We start from the raw sequence: 26,912 nt of genomic DNA on the forward strand, positions 1-26,912 counted from the left end.
TTATCCACTCCGGAGGACTTTTGCCACTTGGTTTCTTCAACAGAAACGGTTCGCAAATGCCGACTTCCAGCGGGATCACTGTTCACGCGACCTCCCGTTCAACATCCTCTACCGCATGACGAAGGCATTTCGGACCCTGCAATGCTATGTGATTCCGATTCGTATTTGTGCCCCCTACACCTCCTGCAAGTTTGTCGCACTGGTAGTGAATCACCCTGTATCATTGACAAGACTCCATGACCTGCCCTGGCAGCCAGTCTCCACTGCTCAGCGAACTTCATATTTGACTGCACAATTACCCCATGTCTTTTTCACTTTCCACTTCCCCGAGTGTAGTACCACACAGTTGGTACGTTTCTCTTCAGTTATTGCAACCCATATGCAGTACTTTGCATTTGTCAATGTTAAATTTCAGTTGCCACTTTTCAGCCTATTACCCAATAATGAATTACTAATTTAAAAAATTATTTTCATAAGTTTTATGCAATAACTTAAAACTGGTAAGTATAAAAATCTGCATGTCTAAAAGACATTTCTTGACTAAAGCCTCAGAGTATGAAGGCATTTATTTATGCATGGGTTAATCACACACATCATTTATAGTACCAAGGTAGCTTTAATGCATTGTTTTAATTATATCTCATATTGTGAATACCTTCATGACTAGTTGCCATGGTATTGCACTACCTTGAATAAGTAACACTTCACCTATAGAGCACTTGTTACTTATTATTGGCAGATACCACCACCACCACCCAGACACCACCATTTGCAAAATGAAATGGGAAGAGATACTCTGTTATTCATATACTGTCCCTATTAGACTTAGGAAAGCAAAAAAAGGTATAGGAAAGTGATAGTAGGGGAGGAATAAGAAGAAATGCCATCGAAAGAGGAAAGGGTCAGTTACTCCTCATACACCACTCAAAAACAACTCATCAAATAGGCAATTGCTTCCCCAGTAGAGAAGACTGTTACTTATTCTTGGGAACTCCAGGCAATGTCAGGCTGCCCCTGGTGACTGTTTCAAGGCATTTGGCCTCTCTTCAGTGGGTGGGTGAGTAACCTGGTGCAATAGTGACAACCCAGTTATGAAGTATAACTCCACAATATGAGAGATCCCTGATGATGTGTAGTGGTTTAGTCTAAAAGACATTTCTTGGCTAAAGCCTTAGAGTATGAAAGCATTTACTTATGCATGGGAAAATGCACACATTTAAATTAAAACGATGCATTAAAACTACCAAGGTATTTTTACTGTATTGTTTTAATTATATCTCATATTGCGAATACCTTCACAGCGAGTTTCAGTGGTATTGCACTATCTCAAATAAGTAACGCTTCACCATCGGGAAAGACTAATGTTACTTATTCTCGGCAGATACCACCACCACCCAGATGGCACCATTTGTAAAATATGGGATAAAAACTGTTATCCACATAACTGTCCCTATTAGATTTACGAAAGCAAAAAGGAAGAGTAAAGTGATAGTAGGAGAGGAAATAGAAAAAAAAGCTGTCAAAGGAGGAAAGGGGCAGTTACTCCTTACTCATAAATGCCTCAAATAGGCAATGCTTCCCCGTTAGGGAAGACTGTTGTTGTTGTTGTTGTTGTTGCCTATTTTTGGTAACTTGGGCAGCATCGAGCTCCCACAGAAAGCACTGTTTTGAAGCTTATTGGCTTCTCACCTGCCCACCCACTGATAAGAACCCAATAAGCTTCGAAACGGTGCCATCTGGATGGTGGTATTCACCTAGAATAAGTAACATTAGCCTTCTCCACTGGTGAAGCATTACTTATTCGAGGTAGTGCAATACCATGGAAACTCTTTGTGAAGGTATTCACAATACGGGATATAATTAAAACAATGCCAATTTAACTACTTTGGAAGATGGCTACGAGTTATACTGATGTCATTGCACTAACCTATACGTTAGTCAATCTACCACGTGGCATGAGGCTCTTGCCCTTAAATCCTCCGTATTCTATACTATTATACACCATCAGGAATCTCTCATATTATGGAGTTATACTTCATAACTGGGTTGTTGCTATTGCAACACCAGTGTACCTATCCACCCACCGAAGAGAAGCCAATAAGTCTTGAAAAAGTGCTGTCTGCAGGAACCTGATGCTGCCGAGTTACTAAGAATAGGTAACAATGGTCTTCTCTAATGGGGAAGCGTTGCCTATTTGAGGCATTTATGAGTGAGGAGTAACTGCCACTTTCCCCTTTTGATGGCATTTCTTCTTCCTCTCCTACTATCATTTTCGTCCATCCTTTTTGCTTTCCTAAGTCTAATAGGGACAGATATGTGGATAACCCCACGGCCTAACATCTGGTGAGTATGGGCTTGGCACACCCAGGGTCCTGAGCTGGATATCATCATTCTTCTCTTTCTTGATGATTCCCTTCTACTTCTGACTCTTTTTTTTTTTCTCTCTCTCTCTCTCTCTCTCTCTCTCTCTCTCTCTCTCTCTCTCTCTCTCTCTCTCTCTCTCTCTCTCTCTCTCTCACACACAGGGTAATTCAGAAATTTTTTTTTTTGGCTGGTGCTGCATAAGCCTCAGGCTTCCTTGCACCATATAGCTAATAATAATAATAATAATAATAACACAGTTTTAATCCCATACCATTTTACAAATGGTGCCATCCAGGTGATGGTACCCGCCGAGAATAATTAACATTTAGTCTTCTCCACTGGTGAAGTGTTACTTATTTGAGGTAGTGCAATACCATGGCAGCCCATTGTGAAGGTAGTCACAGTATGAGATATAATTAAAATGATGCCAATTTAACTACTTTGGTAGATGGCTACAAATTAAACTGATGCCATTGCACTAACCTATATGTTAGTCATTCTGATTAATATCATAAACTCAATTACTAGTTGAGACTTTTTGAATAATATATGATTTATACGAGGACTTGATAATGTAAAATAAATTTTGTGAAAGAATTGGGTTGAATACCCACAAATCTAAAAAGACTAATACATAGATGGAAGCAAACTGGTGATACCATACTGGTGCAGGCAACTTATATCTGTAAACCAGCACTGACATCCCTTCAGAGTCAGAGGATTGACAAAGACACACACAAACACATGCAGAATAAAACCTCAATTTAAGAACAAACTACATGAGAGCAAGTCTGTCTGCTAAATCGGTCTTCCTCAGTAGTATAGTGTCTGCTGAATCCATTTGTCTGTTAAACTCAAAAGAAATACATAAAAAACAGTTTTATATTTTTCTCAAGAGAAATGCATATTTTAGAAAAGAAATATGTTAACTGAAGTTGTTAGAATTTTATCAAAAAAGCACTATACTAAATGAAAAACAGTAAATATTGTAGTACTGTACTTTACTGTGTTTACTAGTTGTATGGAATAGAAGAGCTTGATATTTTATCATGTTTAAAAGTGGCAGTGGAAACTCTGAAGACTTTCAGTTTCCATTAGTTTCCACTGCCACATCAATAGGTTCAGACAACACACTACTAATGTTTTATATGCTTGGCATGTTGATGGAGGGTGAAGATGAGGAAATCCTGGCTACTTTGTACTCTATTTTATGAATCCTGTGAAGGGGGCCAGGTCACAAATTCAGTTTTTGCTTGCAGTTTCTTCATAACAGCAAGAACTGTAAACACTACTCAAATACAGCAGTTTAGTGGTCATAAAAGAAGAGCAAAAAGAAAAAGCAAAATACAGTATTTCGATTTTTCTATCTGGTTATGTGATACTGTATTCACAAATAAATGAAAACGAGGATAGTCTCCTCATTATTATACTGTTAGTATAAAATGTTTTAACATCAGATTGAAGAAATTACATCACTAGGTGCTGTATTGACAAAATGCCTGATTTACTGGATGCTGTTCATTGTCTGTGAAGTCTGATAAATTGAGGATTTACTGTGTGCAGACACACAGACACACCAAAAAATGAAATTTAAATTAAGTGTAAGGTAAAGAAAAAGATGAAGGGAAAAAATGTACAAAGGAATAATAAAACAACTATTGGTGACTCTAAAGCATTTCCAGCCTGATATGCCAGAAAATTGAAATATGTAAATTAAGAATATCCAGCAGAACAGCAAGCTAGGTAAGAAACACATACAAAGAAAACCAGTACATAACTATAGCAACAAGATAAAAGGGGAGAGGGAATACTAAATTGAGAATAAAAGTGTAATAGAAGGATTAGGTTTCTGAAGTAATTTAGAGTAATCGCCAATTAACCTGGAGTGGGCATGCAGAGTCTTTGAGACTGCCATGATTTCACTGATTTTGTGTTCTTGATCTACTTGGTCCACACAGCTGAAACTTCCAGTACCTTTCAACAAAAATGTATTCTTTGATTTCTCCATCGAGAAATATCTGTTAGTTATTGTGCAAATAAAAAAAAAATTCAGGATTAAGTTAAAGCATGTTTTCAATAATTATATGCACATGCTGTGAAGACACGAATTTAAAAATAGCACCATCTCTCACATCCAATTATTGAAGTGTGTGCTCATTACATTTTATGGCAGCTCATCAAATTGGGTTCTCTTACCAAGAAAGGCTGAAGTTCTGCAAATTGCAGCAGGTGGAGACTAGGCACCTGCAAGGTGATCTGATTGAGGTGTATAAGGCCTTTAATGGTTTGAGCAAGCTCAATGCTGACAGGATATTTCCTCTTACAGATTGCTCACCTGAGAGGGCATAAATTCAAATTGAGGAAAGACAGTTGTAGAACAGATGTGTGGAAATTTGCTTTTAACCAGCAGGTGGATAATTGCTGGAACAAACTTTCATCTGTCGTTGTGGAAGTTGATAGCTTAAATAAATTCAAGGACAAACTTTTAGAGGGAATGGATGTGTGAAATTTTTTTTTTTTTTGGTTGATGCTACATAAGCTCATACATTTGCTTTTTTCTTGCTTCCTTAATACTACTACTACCTTTTTTTTTGCTATATATTATTGAATTATTACTATTTGCTAACATGTAAATAGTAATAATTCTGTAATTTAAATGTAATTGCACTGCATACATTAACTAACTTGTTTATTATTATTATTTTTATTTTTTACCTTTAAAAACTCCATAGTCATTTGTTTTTTGTTTTTTTTTAATTCAAAGAGCTATAGTTCCCTAACCATTTAATATTAATATATTTTGATGTCATTTAATTATACTTTATTCCACAAAATACTGGAGCCCCATGGTGATTATATATTGGGCACAATTTAGTCTCAGTAGCTCTGTGCTAATAAATTTTTCTACCAAAAGCAATTTTTTTTTTAAAAGACAGAGAGAAAACTGGATACGCACTCACAAAAAAACAGTTTTGCAATCCATAAGATGAAACCTTATTTAGAAGACCTTTATGCCAAACATAATCAAAAAGCCCTTGAAGTGTCAAGAGCAACTGTTTGAGTTTTACCAAACAGTTGCCCTTGACATTGAATTTGTTCATAGATTGGCAACATAAGCCATATCATCAATAGACTGATGCTAATGTAATCCATATTAGCAATCATTGATCAGATGGAAAATTTTTAGATAGTTTAGGAGTTGCAAGTTAATGGATTTCTCTATTACTTTAAAAAGATTAGAAGGAAAGGCAGTGGGATGATAATTGGATGGGAGGGATTTGTCACCCTTTTTAGGAACTGTCTGGACATGAGCAAATTTCCAAGCAAAAAGATTAAACACCATTGAAATAAGAAAGTATAAAAAGGTGACGCAACACAAGTAAGTCAGGAGTACAGGTTTTGAGAACAAGCGGAGAAGTACTATTGGGACTTGGAGCTTTCCTGACATTAATAATGTTCAAAATTCTTCTGATATCCTTTTGATGGAAGGCCACCAGAGGCATTGAATGGAGTGTACTGGGAATGGTAGGAGCTGGTTTACCAAGATCATCAATGCAAGAGTTAGAAGAAAAGTAGGACGCTGGATGGTCAGCTTTATCCTTGGCTGAAGTGACAACAGAACCATCTGGTTTGGACAGAGGTGGGAGTAGAGATGGGGAGAAGTTGTGAACCAATAGTTTTGGCAAGAGACTAGAATGCTTGACTACTGTTTTGGCAAGAAGCGAGTTTTCTGCTTTAGCCTGTTCAGAATCTAGTTGGATTGATTAATAACTGCTTTACAATTATTATTGAATTTTGGTGTAGGTGGAAAATGAACCTGGACATTTGGATGCAAGCCAATTGTGATATGCAACATTCTTATCTTGGACAGCCTTAGTACATTTATTGGAAAACCAAGGTTTAGATAAACAACAAGATTTTAAGGTGGAGTGTGGAATAAAGGATTTCCTCAATACAAAAATAATTTCACTGGCATGATCTGAGCACACGTTGACACCAGAAGATTTAAAACATAATCCAAACAAAGAATAGAAATCTTACAGAACGTCCCATTTTTGCATTCTTTTAATGCTAACCATTATGAAGCTGAGAATGGCCACAAGAGAAAGGCTCCAATGGAGAAGAGACCATCAATAAGTTGTGATCTGAGGTACCTAGAGGACCACTCATCTTGACTGTGAACTTTGGAAGGTTAGTGGTGAGAAAAAAATCAGATTGTCTAGTATTCTGGTAGGTGAAGTACAAGGTGGTCATTAGTAATTGCAAAAGCCTCAGCATTTCTATCAGCTGGATGTGTGAACATTTGCCGGGAAAATTACCTTACTGTTTGGAAAGTTTGACTGGAAAAAGTCGAGCTTCAAAGAAGGGAAGTCAAAAAATTCCCAAATGATTAGTGGAATTGGGAGATCAGTAGAGACAACTAATGAATTTGATAGAGTGGAGTAGAGAGATTTTAATCCAGAGAATATAGTAAAGAGGAGATTCCAAATTACCAAGTCTCTGATGGAAAATGTCAGGTTGGACGTATGTACAAGTAACACTTTTTGGAGCAAAAGGAATTGTATAGCATATAATTAGGACAACTGAGATGAGCAGTAGCCTAAAAGTCCCACCATCATGAAGGTGCAGAGGACTTTGCCAAAATTCAGTCCACCTGACTCCAGTGTCACCTGAATATCAATTGCATTTGTGTTTTAGACTCACAGTTAACAAGCCCCAGTTTGTCATAATTGAGAGTATCTGTGGCAGTCTGGAAAACCGTGTGTGTGTGTGTGTATATATAATATATATATATATATTATATATATATATATATATACATACACGGTGTCTCAAAAATATTGGTACAAACGTTTAGGGGAGGTAGGTAACATCTAAAGGAATGTGAATTGCAAAGGAACCCATAACCAGGTGCCTCCGTAGCCAGGTGGGAAGGAGCAGCAGTGCATAGCACACGCTTCTTGATTAGACCGGGGTTCAAGCCCGTCACCACCAAATACGGAGGATGCGGAAAGGTCAGGGAATGACCACCGCATATCCCGGAGCAATATGGCCTTAGTTGCTAATGCTCCTAAAAACCAAATAACAAACAAACAAACAAACGAACCCATAACCGGAAACGTCACGGGAAAGTAGTAGCAGAGGCACAAGAAGCAGTAATTAGTGGCAAACATTTATTTGGCATAATATTAACAATGGAGTACGAGATGGATGTATTTCATGATGTTACAACAGATGCTCGAAGGTTCCACCATGAGACGCGATGCATGCATGACACCGACGCAGCATGGATTGGCGGACACAGTCGAACACACCTGGAGTTTATTTGACAGTAGCAGCAGTGCAGACGAGTCTCGCCATGAGATCTATTTCTGTCTCCACAGGCGATTCATACACGATAGATTTGAGGTCTCCCACAGAAAGAAATCAAGGCTCAATAAATCAGGTTAGCACGGGGGCCAGGCAACCAGTCCACCACGGCCAATCCATCGACACCCAAAACGCCTGTTCAAATAGGCGCTTCCGTAGCCAGGTGGGAAGGAGCAGCAGTGCGTAACACACGCTTCTTGATTAGACCGGGGTTCAAGCCCGTCACCACTAAATACAGAGGATACGGAAAGGTCAGGGAATGACCACCGCATATCCCTGGAGCAATATGGCCTTAGTTGCTAATGCTCCTAAAAAAAAAAAAAAAAATCCAAACCTGTTCAAATGGTCACGAACACACCTTCCATAATGGGCAGGCGCCCTGTTCATGTTGAAACCAAATGTTGCCTCTCACATTTGCTGGAACATCGTCATGTAACCCTGGTAGAACTTGTTCAAGAAAGATCCGATATTTAGCGGAGTTCATGCAGGATGGTAACAGGTATGGGCCGACTAAGCAGTCACCGACCATACCTGCCCACACATTTATTGCGAAGCGATGTTGTGCCGCGTGGGGGTGCACACCGTGTGGGCCCTCTGCTAATCCATACACTAGGTGCATGTCTGCCAGCTCACAGTTCGTATATCGATGCATGCTTTTCATGCGGCAACTACTGCTTGAATGAGTAAACCAGAAATTTTCCCTCTCGCGAACTGATGAACATTGCCGTGTACTGACTTACGGTGACGTTTCCAGTTATGGGTTCCTATGCGATTCACATTCCTTTAGATGTTACCTACCTCCCCTAAAAGTTTGTACCAATATTTTTGAGACACCCTGTATATATGTGTTTTGTGTAAATATAATCTTAAGTTACCAAGGAAAAAATAAGTAAAAATTGCAATTTAAATAAGCAGTTCTGTTTATTTGAATTTGAAAACCTAGTAAGTCAAAGAAATTTTATATAGATAGTGCTTAAACAACTATGATAATTTAGAGGAATACGTTTTAAAATATTCTGTCTCATATTTGTAATTAATCAAGAAATCACATAAAATTCTATATTGAAAAACTGTGGAGAATAGTTATTAAAATATATTATACCAATAGCAAGCTTTTATTATTGTTCTGTTGGGATCTTTTTTTCAGCATACAGTATATTAGTAATCTCAGATTAAACAGCCAGTGACCAGATGTGCTTAATCATATTGAACACACCTGCTTGTTGCATTATCTGAATTTTACAGATAAAATATAGATAATACAAGGAGAGGCATTGATGACTGTACATAGAACCACTGACTATCTGCTCTGGTTTCACAAGGCCACCTGTGTAGAGGAAAACTATTCTATTTTGTGTTTACACACACATACACCTGTATATACATCCCTATAATACCTTGATAAAAATCTTAGACAACTATTAATTTTCTTTTTTCTCTAATAGTTTGTAAATTAATGGCTGAACACAGAATAAATTTTATATATAATATTGTAATTAAAATACTTAATTCTTATAAAATTTCCCATAGTTTGAGTACTTTTGACCAATAGGATATTATGTTGTATGTGCATTTCTTTAGCTCTGCTAATAAATGTTTTCTAGGTGATTGTAAATTTTGAAGATTTTTTAGAATGGTTGATTTATAGGAATATCTTCACTTCTTGTCAGTATAGAATATGTTGATGTTAAAGCTATATTAGCATTATTAATATTTGTAGAAATGCTTTGTCTTGTAAATTGCTTTTCTAAAGCAAATGATTAATAATAAAATAATATATTTTAAATTGATGTCCTAAATTTTATTTTTAATTTTTTTTTTAATATTTGGCATGTCATTTTGAGAAATGTAGTAAGGACTGATATTTAATCTATATATGTGAAGACTTTGTGGAGATGAATTTGGAAATGCAATTATTAAACAGGCTTTTACCAATGCAAACTGTTAAATACGGGGATTTGCTGTATTAGTGCAGTAAAAGTCCAAAATAACGTGTAATATTTTGAGCTATATATATATATATATATATAGCTCAAAATATTATTTCACTATAGTATTTCACTCAGATAATGAAAGATTGTACCACATTTGTCGGCTTATAAGATTCACTCTAATTTTGAAACAGTAAATTTAAGAAAAAAAAAAGCTTTTGAAAAAAATGTATTGTTAATACAATGGAAATTTAAAATTCAATAAAAATAAAACCCAAAAGCCAATAAAGAAAGGTATAGGATTATTACTCTTATTATTTTAGTATTATTCAACTTTGGATTCATTACTGACTTGATCATCATTATCTTCAACATCATCATAATCCTCAACATCATTATCCTCTTCACTTATATCACTGTCACTCTCATACAGTAAATGATCTTCAGTTCCATCCATTGCATTATATACCACATTTTTTAAAGGACTTGACCACAATTTCAGTCTTAACATCATGCCATGACTTAAGCACCCATTCACACATTTTTAAAAATTTAATTTCTGTATTTTTAATTTACCTACACCATACCCCTCTTCATTACTTAAAATATTTGCTGTTTGCAGTTTTGTCAATCGTGAGGGTTTTCCAATCTCTAATCTTCAATGATCAGTGAAGAATGCTTAAAAAAAAAGGAAAAAAAAGTCATGGAGGCCTCTAAAAACATTTTCCAAACCCCTCGTAACTATCAGTCTGCCTCAAGTACTGCTACCTTTTTATAATATCAATCAAGATTCTTTACTAATTTTAGCCAGCATTTTCCCTGTGGCATACAAAAATCGTTATTTTATAATTTCAGCTAATTTTTTTATCATTATCACTGGTCTAGATCATGTGAAAGGGAAATGCACAAAAAAAAAAACGGGAGACATTTAGCACTGCATGCAGTCAGTATGAAAAGTAAATCTGATGATACGACTAGTGATATACATGTTTTAAATGCAATCTGAGTAGCAAGCAGAAGTCAACATAGTAATGCAATGACTTTGTTTTGGGAGTATCACCATTTAAAAAACTTAAGGAGCAGAGCCCTTTTCCAAAATGGATTGTGCAAAATTATGGAGAAATTAAAAGAGAGTGTTTTGGCTATTGCTCCTGGCAGAGGACACAACCCAGTTGCAACAGCTATTATTGATGGAATCTTTGTCCTGGCCAGTGGTGTTCTGTTGTTGAGGTAAGTGGTTTAGTTTTCTCATGTTTCTATTTTAAATTTCCAATACTGAACCATGTGTTTGTAGTCATAAAATTCTATCTTTAATCATTAGAATAATGTACTCTGTACTCCCCTTTTACTTAATAATAAAGAAAATATTTCTTTTGCTATTATCCTTTTTTGGCTGATTTGGGATATCTGATTATCTCCACATTGGCTAGAAACCTAATTTTCATTTTGATAACGTATACGATTAGTAAGTTAAGTATCTAATCTTTAGCAAATGAATAGAAACCTCTTTTTGTGAGAAAACAGAAGTGTATAATATATTCTCTGAAGCATAATTGCAAAACAAGAATTTTACTTGTTAACTAAGTTAATCAGTTGCAATTAGTTCAGTTGAACTAGTGGTCACCCTTTAAATTATTAGTAATCCTTAATAGCTTATAGTAATAGTGGCATGTGATGCAAGAAAGCAAGCTATGTAGCATCAACCAAAAAAAAAAAAAAAAAAAATTCACATCCATTCCCTCTAAAAGTTTCTCCTTGAATTTATTGAGGCTATCAACTTCCACAATGACAGATGGAAGTTGGTTTCAACAATTAACCGCCCACTGGCTAATGGCAAATTTCTGCACATCTATTCTACAACTGTCTTTCCTCAATTTGAATTTATGTTCCCTGAGGTGTGTAATCTGAGCAAGCGAAAGAATCCCATCAGAATTCAGCATTCTCAAACCATTCAAGGTCTCAAACATCTCAATCAGATCACCTCGCAGGTGCCTAGTCTCCACCAGCTGCAATTTGCAGAACTTAAGCCTTTCTTGGTAAGAGGACCCTTTCGTTGTCCTCACCAATCTTGTTGCCCTTCTTTGTACACGCTCAAGCAACTCATCATCCTTCCTAAAATGAAGCCTCCAGACCTGTATGCAGTACTCAAGGCATGGTCTGACCATTACAAAGGGATAATCACCTCCCTTTCACTACTAGCAAAATTCCTGTATATCACTGACAATACCCCATGACTTGCTCTGGCAGCCTGTCTGCTTTGCTCAGAAAACTTCATATCTGACTGCACAATTACTCCCAGATCTTTATCATGTTCTACCATCATAAGTGTAGTATCACACAGTTGGTACATTTCTCTAGGGTTACTTCAATCCATCGCCGACCGGGCTAGCCGGGTGGGTAAAGTACCTGCCTGGCAACCTAAAGGTCGCGGGTTCGAATCCCGCCTCGGGCTTGGATCAGAGTACTGCAAAAACCTTGGAAGGTGTATTATGGCCACAGAAGCTGCTACGCCAAGAACTAACAAAAAAAAAATCTTCTACCCATATGCAGTACTTTACAGTTCTCAATGTTAAACTTCAGTTGCCACTTCTAGACCCATCTGCATAAATTTTCTAGATAATATTGCTAATAGATCACATTTCTAGATCATATTGTTAATAGATCAACAATAGACACTGCCAGAGGTGAAAGTGATTCTTGCACTGCTTCTATTGGAATGAACAGCAGCAACCTGGAAAACAAGATGCAGGGTATTTCAGAGACTGCTGGGAGTCATTGCAGTACAAGTAAACACATGGGTTGCGTTAGGGTAGCTAAGAATAGGAACAAGTGCATGTATACTTGCGTGTTCACCAGTGCTAGGAGTTTGGTAAATAAATTTAATGAATTTGAGGTATTGTTGGGATATCAGAGACGTGGTGTCACACAGATATAAGGAATGCAGAACTGGAATTTGGGGACAGGGAGGAGGAGGGGTTATGCTATTCGTTAAGAAACACAAAATCCAAGGAAGTGAGGCCAGTCGACATCGCTGGACAGTGCAGTGTCGAGTCAGTTTGGTGTGACATAAGCATTGGGAGATCAAAATTGAGAGTAGGCGTGTGTTATAGGCCTAATTACTCTGATGAGTATAATAAGAAACTGTACAGGGTAATAGTGGGCCAGTAAATCAGATTGTTTTATAATGGGGGGAGTTTAACTTCCCAGATATTGACTGGAACTTGAGTTGGTCACTCATGCACTAGCAAGACTTGTGGATTTATTCAATGACTGTTTTCTACATCAGCATGATCGAGAGGCAACTAGAGGGAGTAATGGTCTTGATCTGATTATCAGCAATGTTTATTCATGCATTAAGAATCTGCAGATAAAGGAACCACTAGGTGGTAGTGATCACAGTGTGCTGTTGTGGGATTTAGTTAAAGATGTAACTACCATCAGTGATAAAGGGAAGAGTTTTTGCTTTTGTAAAAGTGACTACAGTGGTCTCAGACAGTTTTCAAATTCTATACAGTGGGACCAACATATGAATTTACCATAAGCAAATTCTAAATGGGAAACATTCAAGGAATTAATCATCGAAGCTACTAGGCTTTTCATATGAATTAAGAAATACTTTTCAAGATTTAGGCCTAATTTGATGGTAGATGAACTGATGAGACTCGTGGCATATAACTTGATGCATATAAATTATCAGGAAACACAGAAGCCTATGGTAAATATAAGCTAGTCTGTAAGCAAGTCACAAAGGAGGTTAGGGAAGCGAAGGCAAATACAAAAAATCTTTTTCAAAAAATGCTAAGAAAAACAGCAAGGACTTGTTTACTTATGTAAATTATAGAAGGGAAGGGATGAATTTCATTGGTCCACTTGATATTGATAGTTTAACTGTTGATGATCCTGCTGAAGTTGCTGACGCACTGAATGAGTATTTTGCATCTACATTCACACACGAGGAATTCTATAGGGAAGTGGAGGCCAGAATTCTATAGGGAAGTGGAGGCCAGAAGTTTATCAGACTAACCGGGAGCTAAATGATTTTGTAATATCTGGAAAGTGGAGGAGATATTGTTGAAATTAAACATAAGAAATGCACCTGGGGTTGGATGGGACCTATCCAGTTATGTTAAGGGAGGCAGCAGAGGAATTAATCAAACCCGTAGCCATAATTATGAGAGCATCCTTGGGTTCAGAGAAGTTCCCACAGACTGGAGATGTGCGAATGTATCCCCAATTCAAAGAGCTAAAGCTGACATGAGGAATTACTGACCTGTTGGTTAACTTCTGTTCCAAGCAAAATAATGGAGCGTTGTTTAAAGAAGCAATGCGGAATGATCTAGACCAGACTTTCTCAAAGTGCAGTCCACGGCCCACTGGTGGGCCACGAAGATTTCCTGATGGGCTGCAAATTTTATTACTAAATAAATATTTGTTCTGTTCACTTCATGCTAAGGGCTGTTTATATTTGTGTCATGCACCTGACGGGGTCCAGGTTCCGGGTGGACCGAGTAGCTCGTGGCCCGTGATCTCCCTACTGTATATGATTCCCCACACTGTGGCCAGACATTCGTGTGCTCGCACCAGATAGGAAGGCGTTTCCATCGTATAGTGAGAAAACCATGAGGTATCCAGTCATGCCACACTTACTGCACATATTTCATCATTGCTTTTATCAGTGTTGCCTGAAGCGTAGTCGGGAATAGTTGTCTGTTTGCATCTCATGTTTGAGAGGATTGAGAGTTTACGCATGTCAATACTCACTGTAAGTCTGTTAATTAAAATTTCGTTTATTAAATTTTACTTATTTAACTATCCCTAATAATTTAAATAAAATAAATATTTTTTAGGAATAATATTATGGAATGCTGGATTAAAACTGGTACTTTAAAGTGCAAATCTGGTGAAAGTTGTGAAGAGAATAATGAAAAAAATATGCAGAATAGTGAGGACACAATGAACAGTCAAGATAAACATGTGCAAAACAGTGAGAATACAATAAACAGTCGAGACAAAAATGTGCTTAATGTAAATGATTATTATCCTGTTTGCAAAAACAATGTCTGTGAAAACATTCGCAACGTGGGTGTTGCAATGAATAGTGATCAACTAGACAATAAAACAACAGTTGGAAAGAAAAACAAAAAAGTAAAGAGAAAGTATAACACTGAATTTTTTTTTTTTTTTTTTTAATTAGGATTTTGCTGAATAGAAGATTCCAGCCCACACTGTGTTTTGTGTTACGAAACTCTTTCCAATGATGTAATGAAATTCTCCAAATTAAAGCATTATTTCGAAGCTAAACACAAGGAGTACATTGGAAAGCTTCTGCAATTTTTTCAGAACAAATGCCAAGAGCTAAACCGCAATAAAAATCTAATGCATTTTATTGCTGCTGTGGAGAAAATACCAACACTACGGCAGCTTCATACAGAGTATTGCTACTGGTGGCTAGGTGCTTGAAAGATCACACTGCAGCAGAAAACATGATAAAACCTGCTTCAAAAGTAATGGCAAAGTTTATGCTTGGAGAAAAAGCAAAGAGTACTATTTTGAAAGTACCCCTTTCTAATGATACAATTAAACGTCGAATAACATGGCTGAAAATGTGAAGTGTCAGCTGCTATTGCGATTACATCAGAGTATGTACTTTTTGCTTTAACTTGATGAGCCTACTGATTTGGTTGGCGAAGCTCATCTCCTTGCATATGTCAGATATGAATATTTAGGAAAAGTACCACGATGAATTTATATTCTGCCGAATCCTGCCTACAAGAGCAGATATTTTCAAAGCATTAAATGTGATTTTCTGATAAGTAATAAAGTTGATAGGACACGATGTGTCAGTCTTTGCACTGGTCTCGCTTTGGCAATGACTGGCGAAAGGAAGGGCCTCTGTATGCATTAAATCTGTTGCATCACTAGTAACAGCAATGCACTGCAGCATTCATCGTGAACAACTTGTTGCTAAGACTATGTCAAATGGACTTAAAACAGTTATGAATTAAGCAGTAAAAATTATAAACCACATCAAAGGTTGCCCTTTGAATGCACATATTTTTAAAATATGTGACAAAATTGGTAGCGAACACATGCAACTTCTGTTTCGTATTGAAGTTTGCTGGCTTTTACGTGGAAAAGTACTTACCCATTTCTTTGAATTGTGAGATGAGATCAAAATCTACCTCCATGATAGTGAATGTCAAGTGTTTTACCTTTCCGCTCACATGTATAATATCTCCTGACTTGCTCAACTGACATACCTAGCTGATATATTCAACATCTTGAATGGTTTGAACCTTACTTTGCAAGGAAAAGATATCACCATCTTTAATGTTCAAGATAAAGTATGATCAATATGTATGAAAATAGAACCATGGCAGAAACGCCTTGACAAACAAGACTTTGCGAGTTTTAATACACTGAATGATTTCTTGATGACATCTGGCAAAAAAATTTCTGATGTGATCATCAAGGACTTGAAAGAGCACTTATGAGGCCTTTGAAACCAGTTCAAAAAATATTTTCCAGAACCAGAAACAGGATTTGAGTGAATCAGCAATCCTTTTACATGCATGGTATACATAAAAAACATTGAGAGGAAGCTTTCTTCAAAAGAGATAGACAATCTTGTCAGACTAGCTTCAGATATGTCATTGAAGTTTGTGTTTAGAGAAAAAAGTTTGATGGACTTTTGGCTCCATGTACAGTTGGAATATCCTGGACTCACGGACGTAGCACTGAAGTACTTACTGCCATTCCCTCAACTTATAACTGCAAAGTTGGTTTTTCAGCACTTATGAGTCAGAAAACAAAGAGCAGAAATCGGCTAAACGTGGCTCCAGATATGAGATTAAAACTCCAGCTCGGAACCAGATATACCTTTACTGGTTTCTGAAAGTAAGCAGTGCCATCCTTTACATTAATTTGTATAGTATATTTTGTTCTATTATGTGTACCCACTTAATTCCTTGAATAAATAATTATATACTTTACACTTGTATCCCCTCTTGGTATTATTCACAGTAGATCCCAACTTCCAATTTTCATCTGACTTAATTTTTAGTTGGAATCAGTTCAGGGCTGACAATAAATGCGAAGCCCACAATTTTACATTTCAATGTGGCATTTGTAGTCTCACTTCTGCCAGTAAAATATGACTTATCTTTAAATGTGCATTATGGGATGGGCTAGTGGGCCACTCAGTTATGTGCTTTGTACAAATGGGCTGCAATCAGAAAAGTTTGAAAAACACTGATCAAGACAATACTCAGTTATAGTTCAGATATAGCTTGGGTTTGTTAAGGGAAAATCTTGCCTTATCAGTTTGATTGGATGCTACAAAGTGGTCACAAAGGAACTGGATGCAAAAAATATTTTTGATATGTATGTGGATTTCAGGAAAGTTTCTGATACTCTTGCATATAAGACTGATGTACAGATTGGAGCAGTATGGCATTAAGGTCAAGTTGCTGCTGTGGATAAAGGGATGGTTGAGTGAGAGAAGACAGAGAGTGGTAATCAATGGATGCTGCTCTTTGTGGACTTACATTATTAGTGGAGTCCCACAGGATTTGGTGTTGGGCCCATTGTTGTTTTCTGTATTTATCAGTGATATTTATGAATGCATGTTAGGCTTAATATCCAAGTATGCAGATGATAAAGAGGTTGGCAAGTTTGTTAATGACAGTGTGCTACTGCAACAGGATCTAGAAAGTTGGGCAGATGGGCTGAGAAGTGACAGACAAAGTTTAACAGTGACAAATGTAAAAGTACTTCATATGGATAGAATAACAGCAGAGAAATGTATCAACTGTGTGATGCTACGTTAGGGTGGTAGAAAATGAAAAAGACCTGGGAGTAATTGTGCAGTCAGATATAAAATTTTCTGAGCCGTGCAGACAGGCTGCCAGAGCAGGTTATGGGGTATTGTCAATGATATGCAGAAATTTTGCTAATTGGGAAAGGAAGTGGTGGCAAAGGAAGTAAGCAAACCCTTAGCCATAATTATGAGAGCTTCCCTGGACTCAGGGGAGGTACCCATGGACTGGAGATGTGCAAATGTGACCCCAATCCACAAAGGAGGATCAAAGGGAGAAACAGGAATTACAGACCTGTTAGTTTAACTTCTGTTCCAGGGAAATTAATGGAGGCACTGGTTAAAGAAGCATTTCAGGATCATCTAGACAAGACTTCAGTTATAGCTCGGACACAGCATGGGTTTGTTAAGGGAAAGTCTTGTCTGACTAATTTGATTGGATTCTATGATTTAGTCACAAAGGAACTGGATCCAAAGAATAACTTTGATATCATATATTTGGATCTTAGAAAAGCCTTTGATACTGTTGCACATGGAAGACTGCTGCACAAATTGGAGCAGTGTGGCATTGGAGGCAAATTGCTGCTATGGATAAAGGGATGGTAGAGTGTGAGAAGACAGAGAGTGGTAATCAATGGACACTGCTCTTCATGGACTAATGTTATTAGTGGAGTCCCTCAGGGTTCAGTGTTGGGTCCATTGTTGTTTGCAGACGATACGAAGGTTGGCCGGGTTGTTAATGACACTAATGACAGTACACCGCTGCAACAGGATCTAGAAAAGTTGAGCAGATGGGCTGAGAGGTGGCAAATGAAATTTAACATACCATCACCCAGACGGCACCGTTTCAGGGCTATTTGGCCATTCTTCGGTGGGTGGGTGGGTAGATACCCCAAGTGATGCAATGATGGCAAAACAGTTGTTTTGCTGTCTGGGTGGTGGTATCCACTGAGAATAAGTAATGTTAGTCTTCTCCTTTAGGTGAAGCATTACTTATTCGAAGTAGTGCAATATCATGGCAACTCATTGTGAAGGTATTCACAATATAAGATATGACTTAAAACGATGCTACCTTTGCAAATATTTTGCTAATTTAGAATTGGCTGTGTATTAATGATGCATTTTCACTTAACTTATACATAGTCTAGACTTTCTTGCAGCCTAAGGCATAAGCCCTAAATGCATTATAGCTATAGTGCTACACAAAATGCACATCCATCTGCAGTTCCAGAAGGAAGTCACAACTGCTGCACTAAGTTGGCTTTGCATTAGCAGTACCACCGTGTGTAGGAATGGACTGATCTGGTCATAAATGTGATTGTGCTGGTGAAGGGCTGAAAGTTGGAAATGGCTGATTAAAATAGTAATTCATACAGATGACAATCAGTTTTTGAGTGTTAGTGTGGAAGAAAGCCAAAACAACATAATAGTGAAAATGTGCATTTTTTCATGAGGTTACACATATATGCAGGTGCCAGTATCGCAACAGCAAACAACTTGATTAAGTGCTCCAGTTCTGTTGTGTCATGAGCCTACTGTGGCTAGTTCAGTCGTCCTCAAACAACAAGCCTATCATATGCAGGACAGCCACATGTGTTGTTGGATCACTACTGATGGCCGTACTAACCACCCAATAAAATGTAGGAATAACAATGTCCAATATCCACATTGACTATGCATTGCAGATACGCTCATATAGGCTATGGTAGTTGCTGGTCATCACAGATACCCATGCTAACTGTGAGGCACAATAAACTGTGCCTTGCATGGGCACATCAGCACCAACACTAGACCAGTAACTTGGAAATCTGTCACCTGGTCTGATGAATCCTATTTCCAACTCTATCGTGCTGATGGGCATATCTGCATTTGGAGAAAGCAACATTAAGCCATGGCATCTAGATGCTTATTTGTGTTCACCTGGCTGAAGACAGTGGTTTTACGGCTTGGGGACTGTCTTAGTGGCATTCCATGGGCCCTCTGATCACATCTGACAAGCATACCCTTCGAGCCATTAATCAATGGCTCAATGGGTATGCCTGCCTTTCTATCATTATCAACCAAGTACATATCTTCAAGATGAAAGTGTACCATGTCACAAGTCCCAGAAGGTTGCTAACTTGTTTCAGGAACATGTCAGTGAATTCTCTGTCCTCCCATGGCCCAATTGTGCAGGTTTGGAACCTACTGGAAAAGGACATTTGATGTCCATACATGTCTTGGCATTGAGTCCATGCCAAGACTTACGGGCAAAAGGTTGCCCCACAGGGTATGAGGCTGGTGTTGCTAATGTAAAGTCAACCCTGTGTAGATTTCCATGCTGAAAAGTCTGTAAAGTGACTTTAATTTCCCCCTCCACTGACATCGTTACAAAATCTACACATATATATATTTTGTTAAAATTTCAGTTATTTTTTGATAGTATTTTTTATTGATATCTTTACAAGATCTATATGCTCTGTCACTTAACTCTGCATGAATTCCAACAGTGCATTGGCTTTAACGTACAATTTGCATCTAGGGTGGAAGTGGATTACGTGTATTTAACAAGCTGGTGAAACTAGTTTCTGGCTGTGTCACTACCCATAATTGCCCCAACATGATCATATTCTTTGAGAATTTCCTCTTCATTGCCTACTTGGTGTGGATTCACAGCAAGTTTCTTAATGGAACAGTTTTTTTTTTTTTTTTTTTTTCAAGGAAGACTTGAGTATTTGTTCTGAAGCATGTACTTTTATGACAAATGTTACTGTAATATTTTCTGGTGCCATATGATTCCTGCCCATCAGGAGAAAAGCAAATGTTTGGACAACTATTTCTATGGATATTGGAACTTAATACATTGCTGAACTGGTAAAACTTTCTTTTCACTGCATTCAAAGATAACTGCATATTCTGGCATTTTACCAATGCTTAATTGCTTTGCTTTCCAAACCTTAATTCATGTGACTTCTGATTATGGCAATATTTCATGGACAGGATTTATAAAGGTGATTTTTGGGCTCTGACTTTAAAAAATGCATTACTTGGTTTGATGCTTTTCTTCAAGGTAGCATTCCAACATTTCCCATTCATGCTTCATGTACTCCAAACTTCGGGAATCTCTGGCATAAGGTGATCAGAAATTTGTAAAATGTATTTGTACGTGGCAGTGCCTGATCCAGTATATATTGTCTTAAAGATGACATTGCACACATTTTGTATGTGGTGATCTTGAACCTCTGCTGTGTGTCCATTGTGTGTCAATGACGGTACACCGGTGCCAATAAAGATGAGTTATTTGCAGGTATGACATGTATCCACTGTTGGGCATTATACATCAATCTCGCACAATGTCAGAATGCATATAGCTAGACATTTCCATGTTATATCTGGTTCTAAATAAATCACCAGTATATTGTCTTATTAGCTATTTCTGTGAAACAGCAAGCATCGATTACAAAAACTAATCTAGTCAGCCATCAGTTCAGTAATAAAAATACCAAATAATTTGTCAACATTTGTTATGATCATCACAATAATCGCTCTAGAAAACTTGGCCAGACTGCAAACCTGATTGACTTACAGAAGTGTACAGCTTTTAAGTTTTTATTGCATTCAAATTTTATATAAACTTAGAAATATTGACATAACAAAGATATTGTTATATTGCCAATGGCTTGGATGCATATTTCACAGATGAAGCTTGGTTTCATCTGAGTGAATAATTTAATAGCCAAAACAACATAATAGTGAAAATGTGCATTTTTTCATGAGGTTACACAAAGAGAAACAGAGGATACTCCCATTACATTAGGATACTCCCATTACATCTGTTTCTCATTGATACGTAGTAGACCATCTTTCCTTCACTGAGACTGTAACCACAAAGCATTACCAGGAACTTATCACAGTTCATTTCATTACTTAGTAGGGATAGCATTACTGTTGGCTACAGAAAGACAGAGCAACAGTGCAAGACTGAAAACAGTGAAGACTTTTTTTTTTTTTTTTTCTGGATAAGTCCAGAGATCTTGTGGCTATCAAGATCCCTGGGCTTCACCTGCCTTTTTCCTTTGGTGCTGCTTAAAACAGAATTTTCATGGAAGGCAGACTCTCACACATTAGAACTATAACAAAATATTGAAGTGTGTATTTGAAACAGCTGAGAGCTCTTTGTTATGTTTTTAAATTTTTTAAAATTTTATTTGCAAAGATGTATGTTTATCTAAACTTAGTATGATTGTGTGCAGGCTTTCAGTCACACTGTATTATGTATATCTTGTTCTTCCTTTCTAATTAGATATTACAATGTAAAATATGAGAAAGATTAGTACTATGTATAATTACAGGGATCATGTTTGGAATAGGCAGTATCTATTAACTATAATGTTTTTTTTTTTTAATACCTAGAATGCATTTCTGTTCAAATGTTGGAAGCCCAACAGATATTTCCCTACAAAGCTTATAGAAATGTGCAAGTCTTTTATTACAACATCCCTCATCAAGTAACATTATCTTTGTGGCAGTTCAAAGCTAATGGAACCTCAGGCTGTTCTCCACCAAAACCGATTGCTATGTAAGACAGCTTCTCTCTCTCTCTCTCTCTCTCTTTTTTTTTTTTTTTTTTTTTTTGTGTCTGTGTGTGGTTTGCATATATACTTCGTGTGAATGTAAAATTGATTCTCAAAACTGAAACAATACCATGATCAAGAAACTCTTTAAGAGCCATATGTTTTAGACCAGATACTAATAAAATTTAAAACATTTGAATATGTTGTTCAACTCTCTTCTCACTGCTATAAACTCAAACTGCTCATTTTAATCCTTCAATAGCTGTTATGAGCAGAGCTAGCTCAACAGTCCAGCAAATCAGTCAGGCAGCCAACTAGAGCCACCCAAATATGTAGAGCGCCAATTTTGGGAACGTTCATAGTTATTAATTATAATTTATATTTTTGAAAAAAAAAATAAAAATAAACAAAGTTACTACATTTTTTAGAATTAAATAAATTTCAGTTGGTTTAAATGAATATCTTAAATTTGCATAAGATAATGACCAAGCCATTTTGAATCTGAATGTGGGCTTTTAAGGATATTTTATAACTATTATTCTCAATGTAACAATTTTATCTGCAGAAGAAGGATATAACTTGTAGAAGTGAAACTTGTAGAATATGCAATAACAGAAAATATTGAAGCAACAAAAATGACTGTTAAGATCTTAAAATTCCTATTAACTAATAGCAACAACAATGATTGAGAAATCGGTGTTCTTGAAATGAAAGATGAAATAATAAATGTTTTCTACACTATTAGTATTATTAGGGACTAAATTGTCAATGATATACAGGAATTTTGCTAGTAGGGAAAAGGAGGTGATCATGCCTTTGTATAAGGCAATGGTCAGGCTACACACCATCAGCCAAACAAAATTACCCAGTTAGCATTAGTAAAGGCATTTGATGCAAGAAAGCAAGCTTATGCAGCCAAAAAAAAAAAAAAAAAAAACCACTTCCACTTCATCCCTCTGTTCATTCGAAATACCTGTCCAGCTGAGCCTTAAACTTATTTAGGCTATCAACTTCCACGACAAGGTATGGAAGTCTTTTCCACTAACAACCACCCGCTGGCTAAAGGAAAATTGCTGCATGTCTATCCTACATCTGTCTTTTCTCAATTTGAATTTATGCCCTCTCAGGTGATTATTCTGAGCAAGAGGAAGAATCCCATCAGCATTGAGCATGCTCAAACCATTCAAGGCTTTATAGACCTCTATCAAATCACCTCGCTGGTGCCTAGTCTCCAGACACTGTAATTTGCAAAACTTAAGCTTTTCTTTGTAAGAGCACCCCTTTGTTCCATTCACTAATCTTGTTGCCCTTCTGTACTCGTTCCAGCAGCTCTACATCCTTCTTGAAATGAGGCCTCCAGACCTGTGTACAGTACTCTAGGTGTGGCCTGACCATTGCCTTATACAAGGGAATAATCACCTCCTTATCCCTGCTAGAAAAATTCCTGTATAACATTGACAAGACACCATGAGCTACTCTTGCAGTCCGTCTGCACTGCTCAGAGAACTTCATATCTGCCTGCACAAGGTCCCTTTCATTCTCTACCACTGTCAGTGGTACCACAGAGTTGATACATTGCTCTCAGGTTGCTGTTTCCCATATGTAGTACTTTACATTTGTCAATGTTAAACTTCATTTGCCACCTCTCAGCCCATCTGCTCAACCTTTCCAGATTTGTTGCAGCAGCAGCATAGTCTCAGTAGTGTCCTTGACAACCCTGCCAACCTTCGTATCGTCTGCAAACTTGGACATTAAGCTTGATATACCATCATCAATATCATTTATAAATACAGAAAACAACAATGGACCCAACACTGAATCCTGAGGGACTCCACTAATAACATTAGTTCACGATGAACAGTATCCATTGAACACCACTCTCTGCCTTCTTCCCCTCAACCACCCCTTTATCCATAGCAGCAATTTGCCTCCAATGCCACACTGCTCCAATTTGTGCAGCAGTCTTCCACTTGCAACAGTATCAAAAGCCTTTCTAAGATCCAAGTATATAATATCAAAGTTATTCCCTGCATCATAGTATCCAATCAAATTGGTCAGGCAAGACTTCCCCTTAACAAAACCATGCTGTGTCCGAGCTATAAATGAAGTCTTGTGTAGATGATCCTGCAGTGCTTCTTTAACCAGTGCCTCCATTAATTTTCCTGGAACAGAAGTTAAACTCACAGGTCTGTAATTACTTGTGTCAACCCTTGATCCTCCTTTGTGAATTGGGGTCACATCTGCAGTCTATGGGTACCTCCCCTGAGTCCAAGGAAGCTCTCATAATTATGGCTAAGGGTTTGCTTACTTCCTTTGCTGCCTCCTTTAATATAACTGGATAGATTCCAACCACCCCAGGTGTCTTTCTTGTGTTTATCTTCAACAATTTCTCCTCCACTTTACTCTCAGTTATTACAAGATTCTCTAACTTACTGCCAGAGTTAAATACACCTCTGGCATTCCCCTCGCTGAATAACTCCTCATGTGTGAATGTCGATACAAAATATTCATTTAGTTTGTTAGCTACCTGAGCAGTATCATCAACAGTTGGCCCATCGATATCAAGTGGACCAATCTGATTCATCCCCTTCCTTCTAGAGTTTACATAACTAAAGAACTCTTTGCTGTTTTTCTTTGCATCCCTTGCCAAAGATTTCTCGTAATCTGCCTTCGCCTGCCTAACCTTCTGTGTAACTTGGTTACAGATCAACTTGTATCTATCGTAAGCTTCTGTGTCATGTGTTAATTTGTATGTATCCCATGCATTTTTCTTCTCTGCCATATGCCTCATTAGTTCATCTGACATCCATTTAGGTCTAAACCTTGAACAATATTTCTTAGTTGGTATGTAAAGCCTAGTAGCTTCCAAGATAAGTTCTTTGAATGCTTCCCATTTTGAATTTGCTGTTGGTAACATCATCAGTTGGTCCCACTGTATAGAATTTAAATACTGTCTCAGACCATCGTAGTCGCCTTTACGAAAGTAATAACTCTTCCCTTTACCCCTAATGGTAGTTACCTCTTTGAGTAAATCCCACTTCAGCACACTGTGATCACTGCCATCTAGTGGTTCCTTTATCTGTAGATTCTTAATGCATGAAGAATCACTACTGATAATCAAATCAAGAGTATTACTCCCTGTAGTTGCCTCCCGAACATGCTCATGTAGAAAACAATCATCCAATAAATCCACAAAAGCCTTGCTAGTGTGTTAGTGACCAGCCCACAAATTCCAGTCAATATCTGGGAAATTAAAATCCCCCATTATAAGATTCTCTGATGTACTGGCTCACTCTTTTTTTTATTATACTCATTGGAGTCATTAGGCCTATAACACCCTTCTACTTTCAATTTTGATCTCCCAATGCTTATGTCACACCAAAGTGACTCGACACTGCACTGTCCAGTGATGTCGACTGGCTTCACTTCCTCGGATTTTGTGTTTCTTAACTAATAGCATAACCCCTCCTCCCTTCCTGTCTTGTCTATCCTTTCTGTAGACGTACTCCCCAAATTCCAGTTCTGCATTCCTTATATCTGTGTGACACCATGTCTCTGATATCCCAACAATATCTGGCTTTGATGTTTTGAGCAATACCTCAAATTCATCAAATTTATTTACTAAACTCCTAGCATTGGTGTACACGTAAGTACAGTAAACCCCCGCTATCCACGGGGGTTACTTTCCTGAGAAATGTTGCGAATACCGAGTTATGGCTCCCATAGTAATAAAGGGGGTTCCGTTCTAAAGTATGAAATATATAAGAAAAACTAGTCTAAAATTTTGTCTATGTATGTATTATACGTACCTTCATAATATGACTATGTACAATGACAGTACATAGTGAAATGCAAGCATATGGCAACGAAATGAAAATAAGAAACAATTTAATAATAAATGTAATATTTATTAGAAAGTTCAAACAAATCTTTCAAACCAGCACCTTTGCTGGCAAAAAAACTTATCATGCTAGTGCTATCACCAGTTTTGCTAAAGTGTTGATAAAGGAGTTTTGCCTTTTCACGAATGATGAGTGAACTTATCAGAATTTTGAGTTCAGTCTTCTATCCACAGATTTAAAGCTTTTTCCATTTTTTCTAATTTAACATCACGAGTTACAGAGCAAATTTTTGAAGCAATTAGCACGTTTTCACGGACACTATAGCGGATTTTTTCTTCCGATTTTTTGATTGATCGTACCGTTGACGCATTGATTTTATAATGTTTTGCCACTGAGGAGACACTTTCACCATTCGAAATTTTATCTAATAACTCAATTTTATTCGCTAATGTCATCATCACCTTCTTTGATATTTTCACATTTCTCTTGTTATTCGTAGCCATAATTTTGTAGGGGTAGAAAGAACTTGTCCACAATAAAGTCACTTTCTTCCATTAACACACTCGAAAAAGTCTGTTTTACTGCAAAACGGTAGATTTATCATTTTTGTAAGCATATCAATTTATAAATTGATAAATTTATTCAATTTATAAGCATATAAATTAAAAGCAAATGACGAAATCTTCCATGACAAGCGCGTAACACATACTGAACAAGGATTAGCGAGAAACATCCACGCCCGTGATTTTGTCACCCCCTCTCCCCCCACCCACTAAGCGCTGTTTTGACCGGGAAAGATAATTTTAGCCACGCCCATGTTTTTTTATGGTGGAAAATATTCATGGTGCTATAAAATTCACATTTTTTTAGGTTTCGTTTTATATTAAATCGGCGATTGCGAATAAGCGAAACTGCAAATACAAATACCGCGAATATCGGGGGTTTACTGTATACATGCACCTGTTTCTATTCTTAGCTACCCTAAAACAACACATGTGTTTACTTGTACCGCAATGACTCCCAGCAATCTCTGCAC

The 26,912-nt window shown here is 37.3% G+C and overlaps 1 protein-coding gene across 1 annotated transcript in view; it reads left to right on the forward strand.

The window, feature by feature from the left end:
- The window catches only part of LOC150088094 (transmembrane protein 8B-like), a 265,188-nt gene that overhangs the window by 2,570 nt on the left and 235,706 nt on the right, over positions 1–26,912 (forward strand). Inside the window, exon 2 of the mRNA XM_090370569.1 lies at positions 21,874–22,039. Within this exon, the coding sequence (XP_090226695.1) occupies positions 21,874–22,039 (166 nt within the window). The remainder of the gene's footprint in view (positions 1–21,873; positions 22,040–26,912) is intronic.

This window comes from Mastigoproctus giganteus, chromosome 3 (assembly GCF_048544385.1).
Source record: "Mastigoproctus giganteus isolate SK-2022 chromosome 3, ASM4854438v1, whole genome shotgun sequence".
Classification (NCBI taxonomy): Eukaryota; Metazoa; Arthropoda; class Arachnida; order Uropygi; family Thelyphonidae; genus Mastigoproctus; species Mastigoproctus giganteus.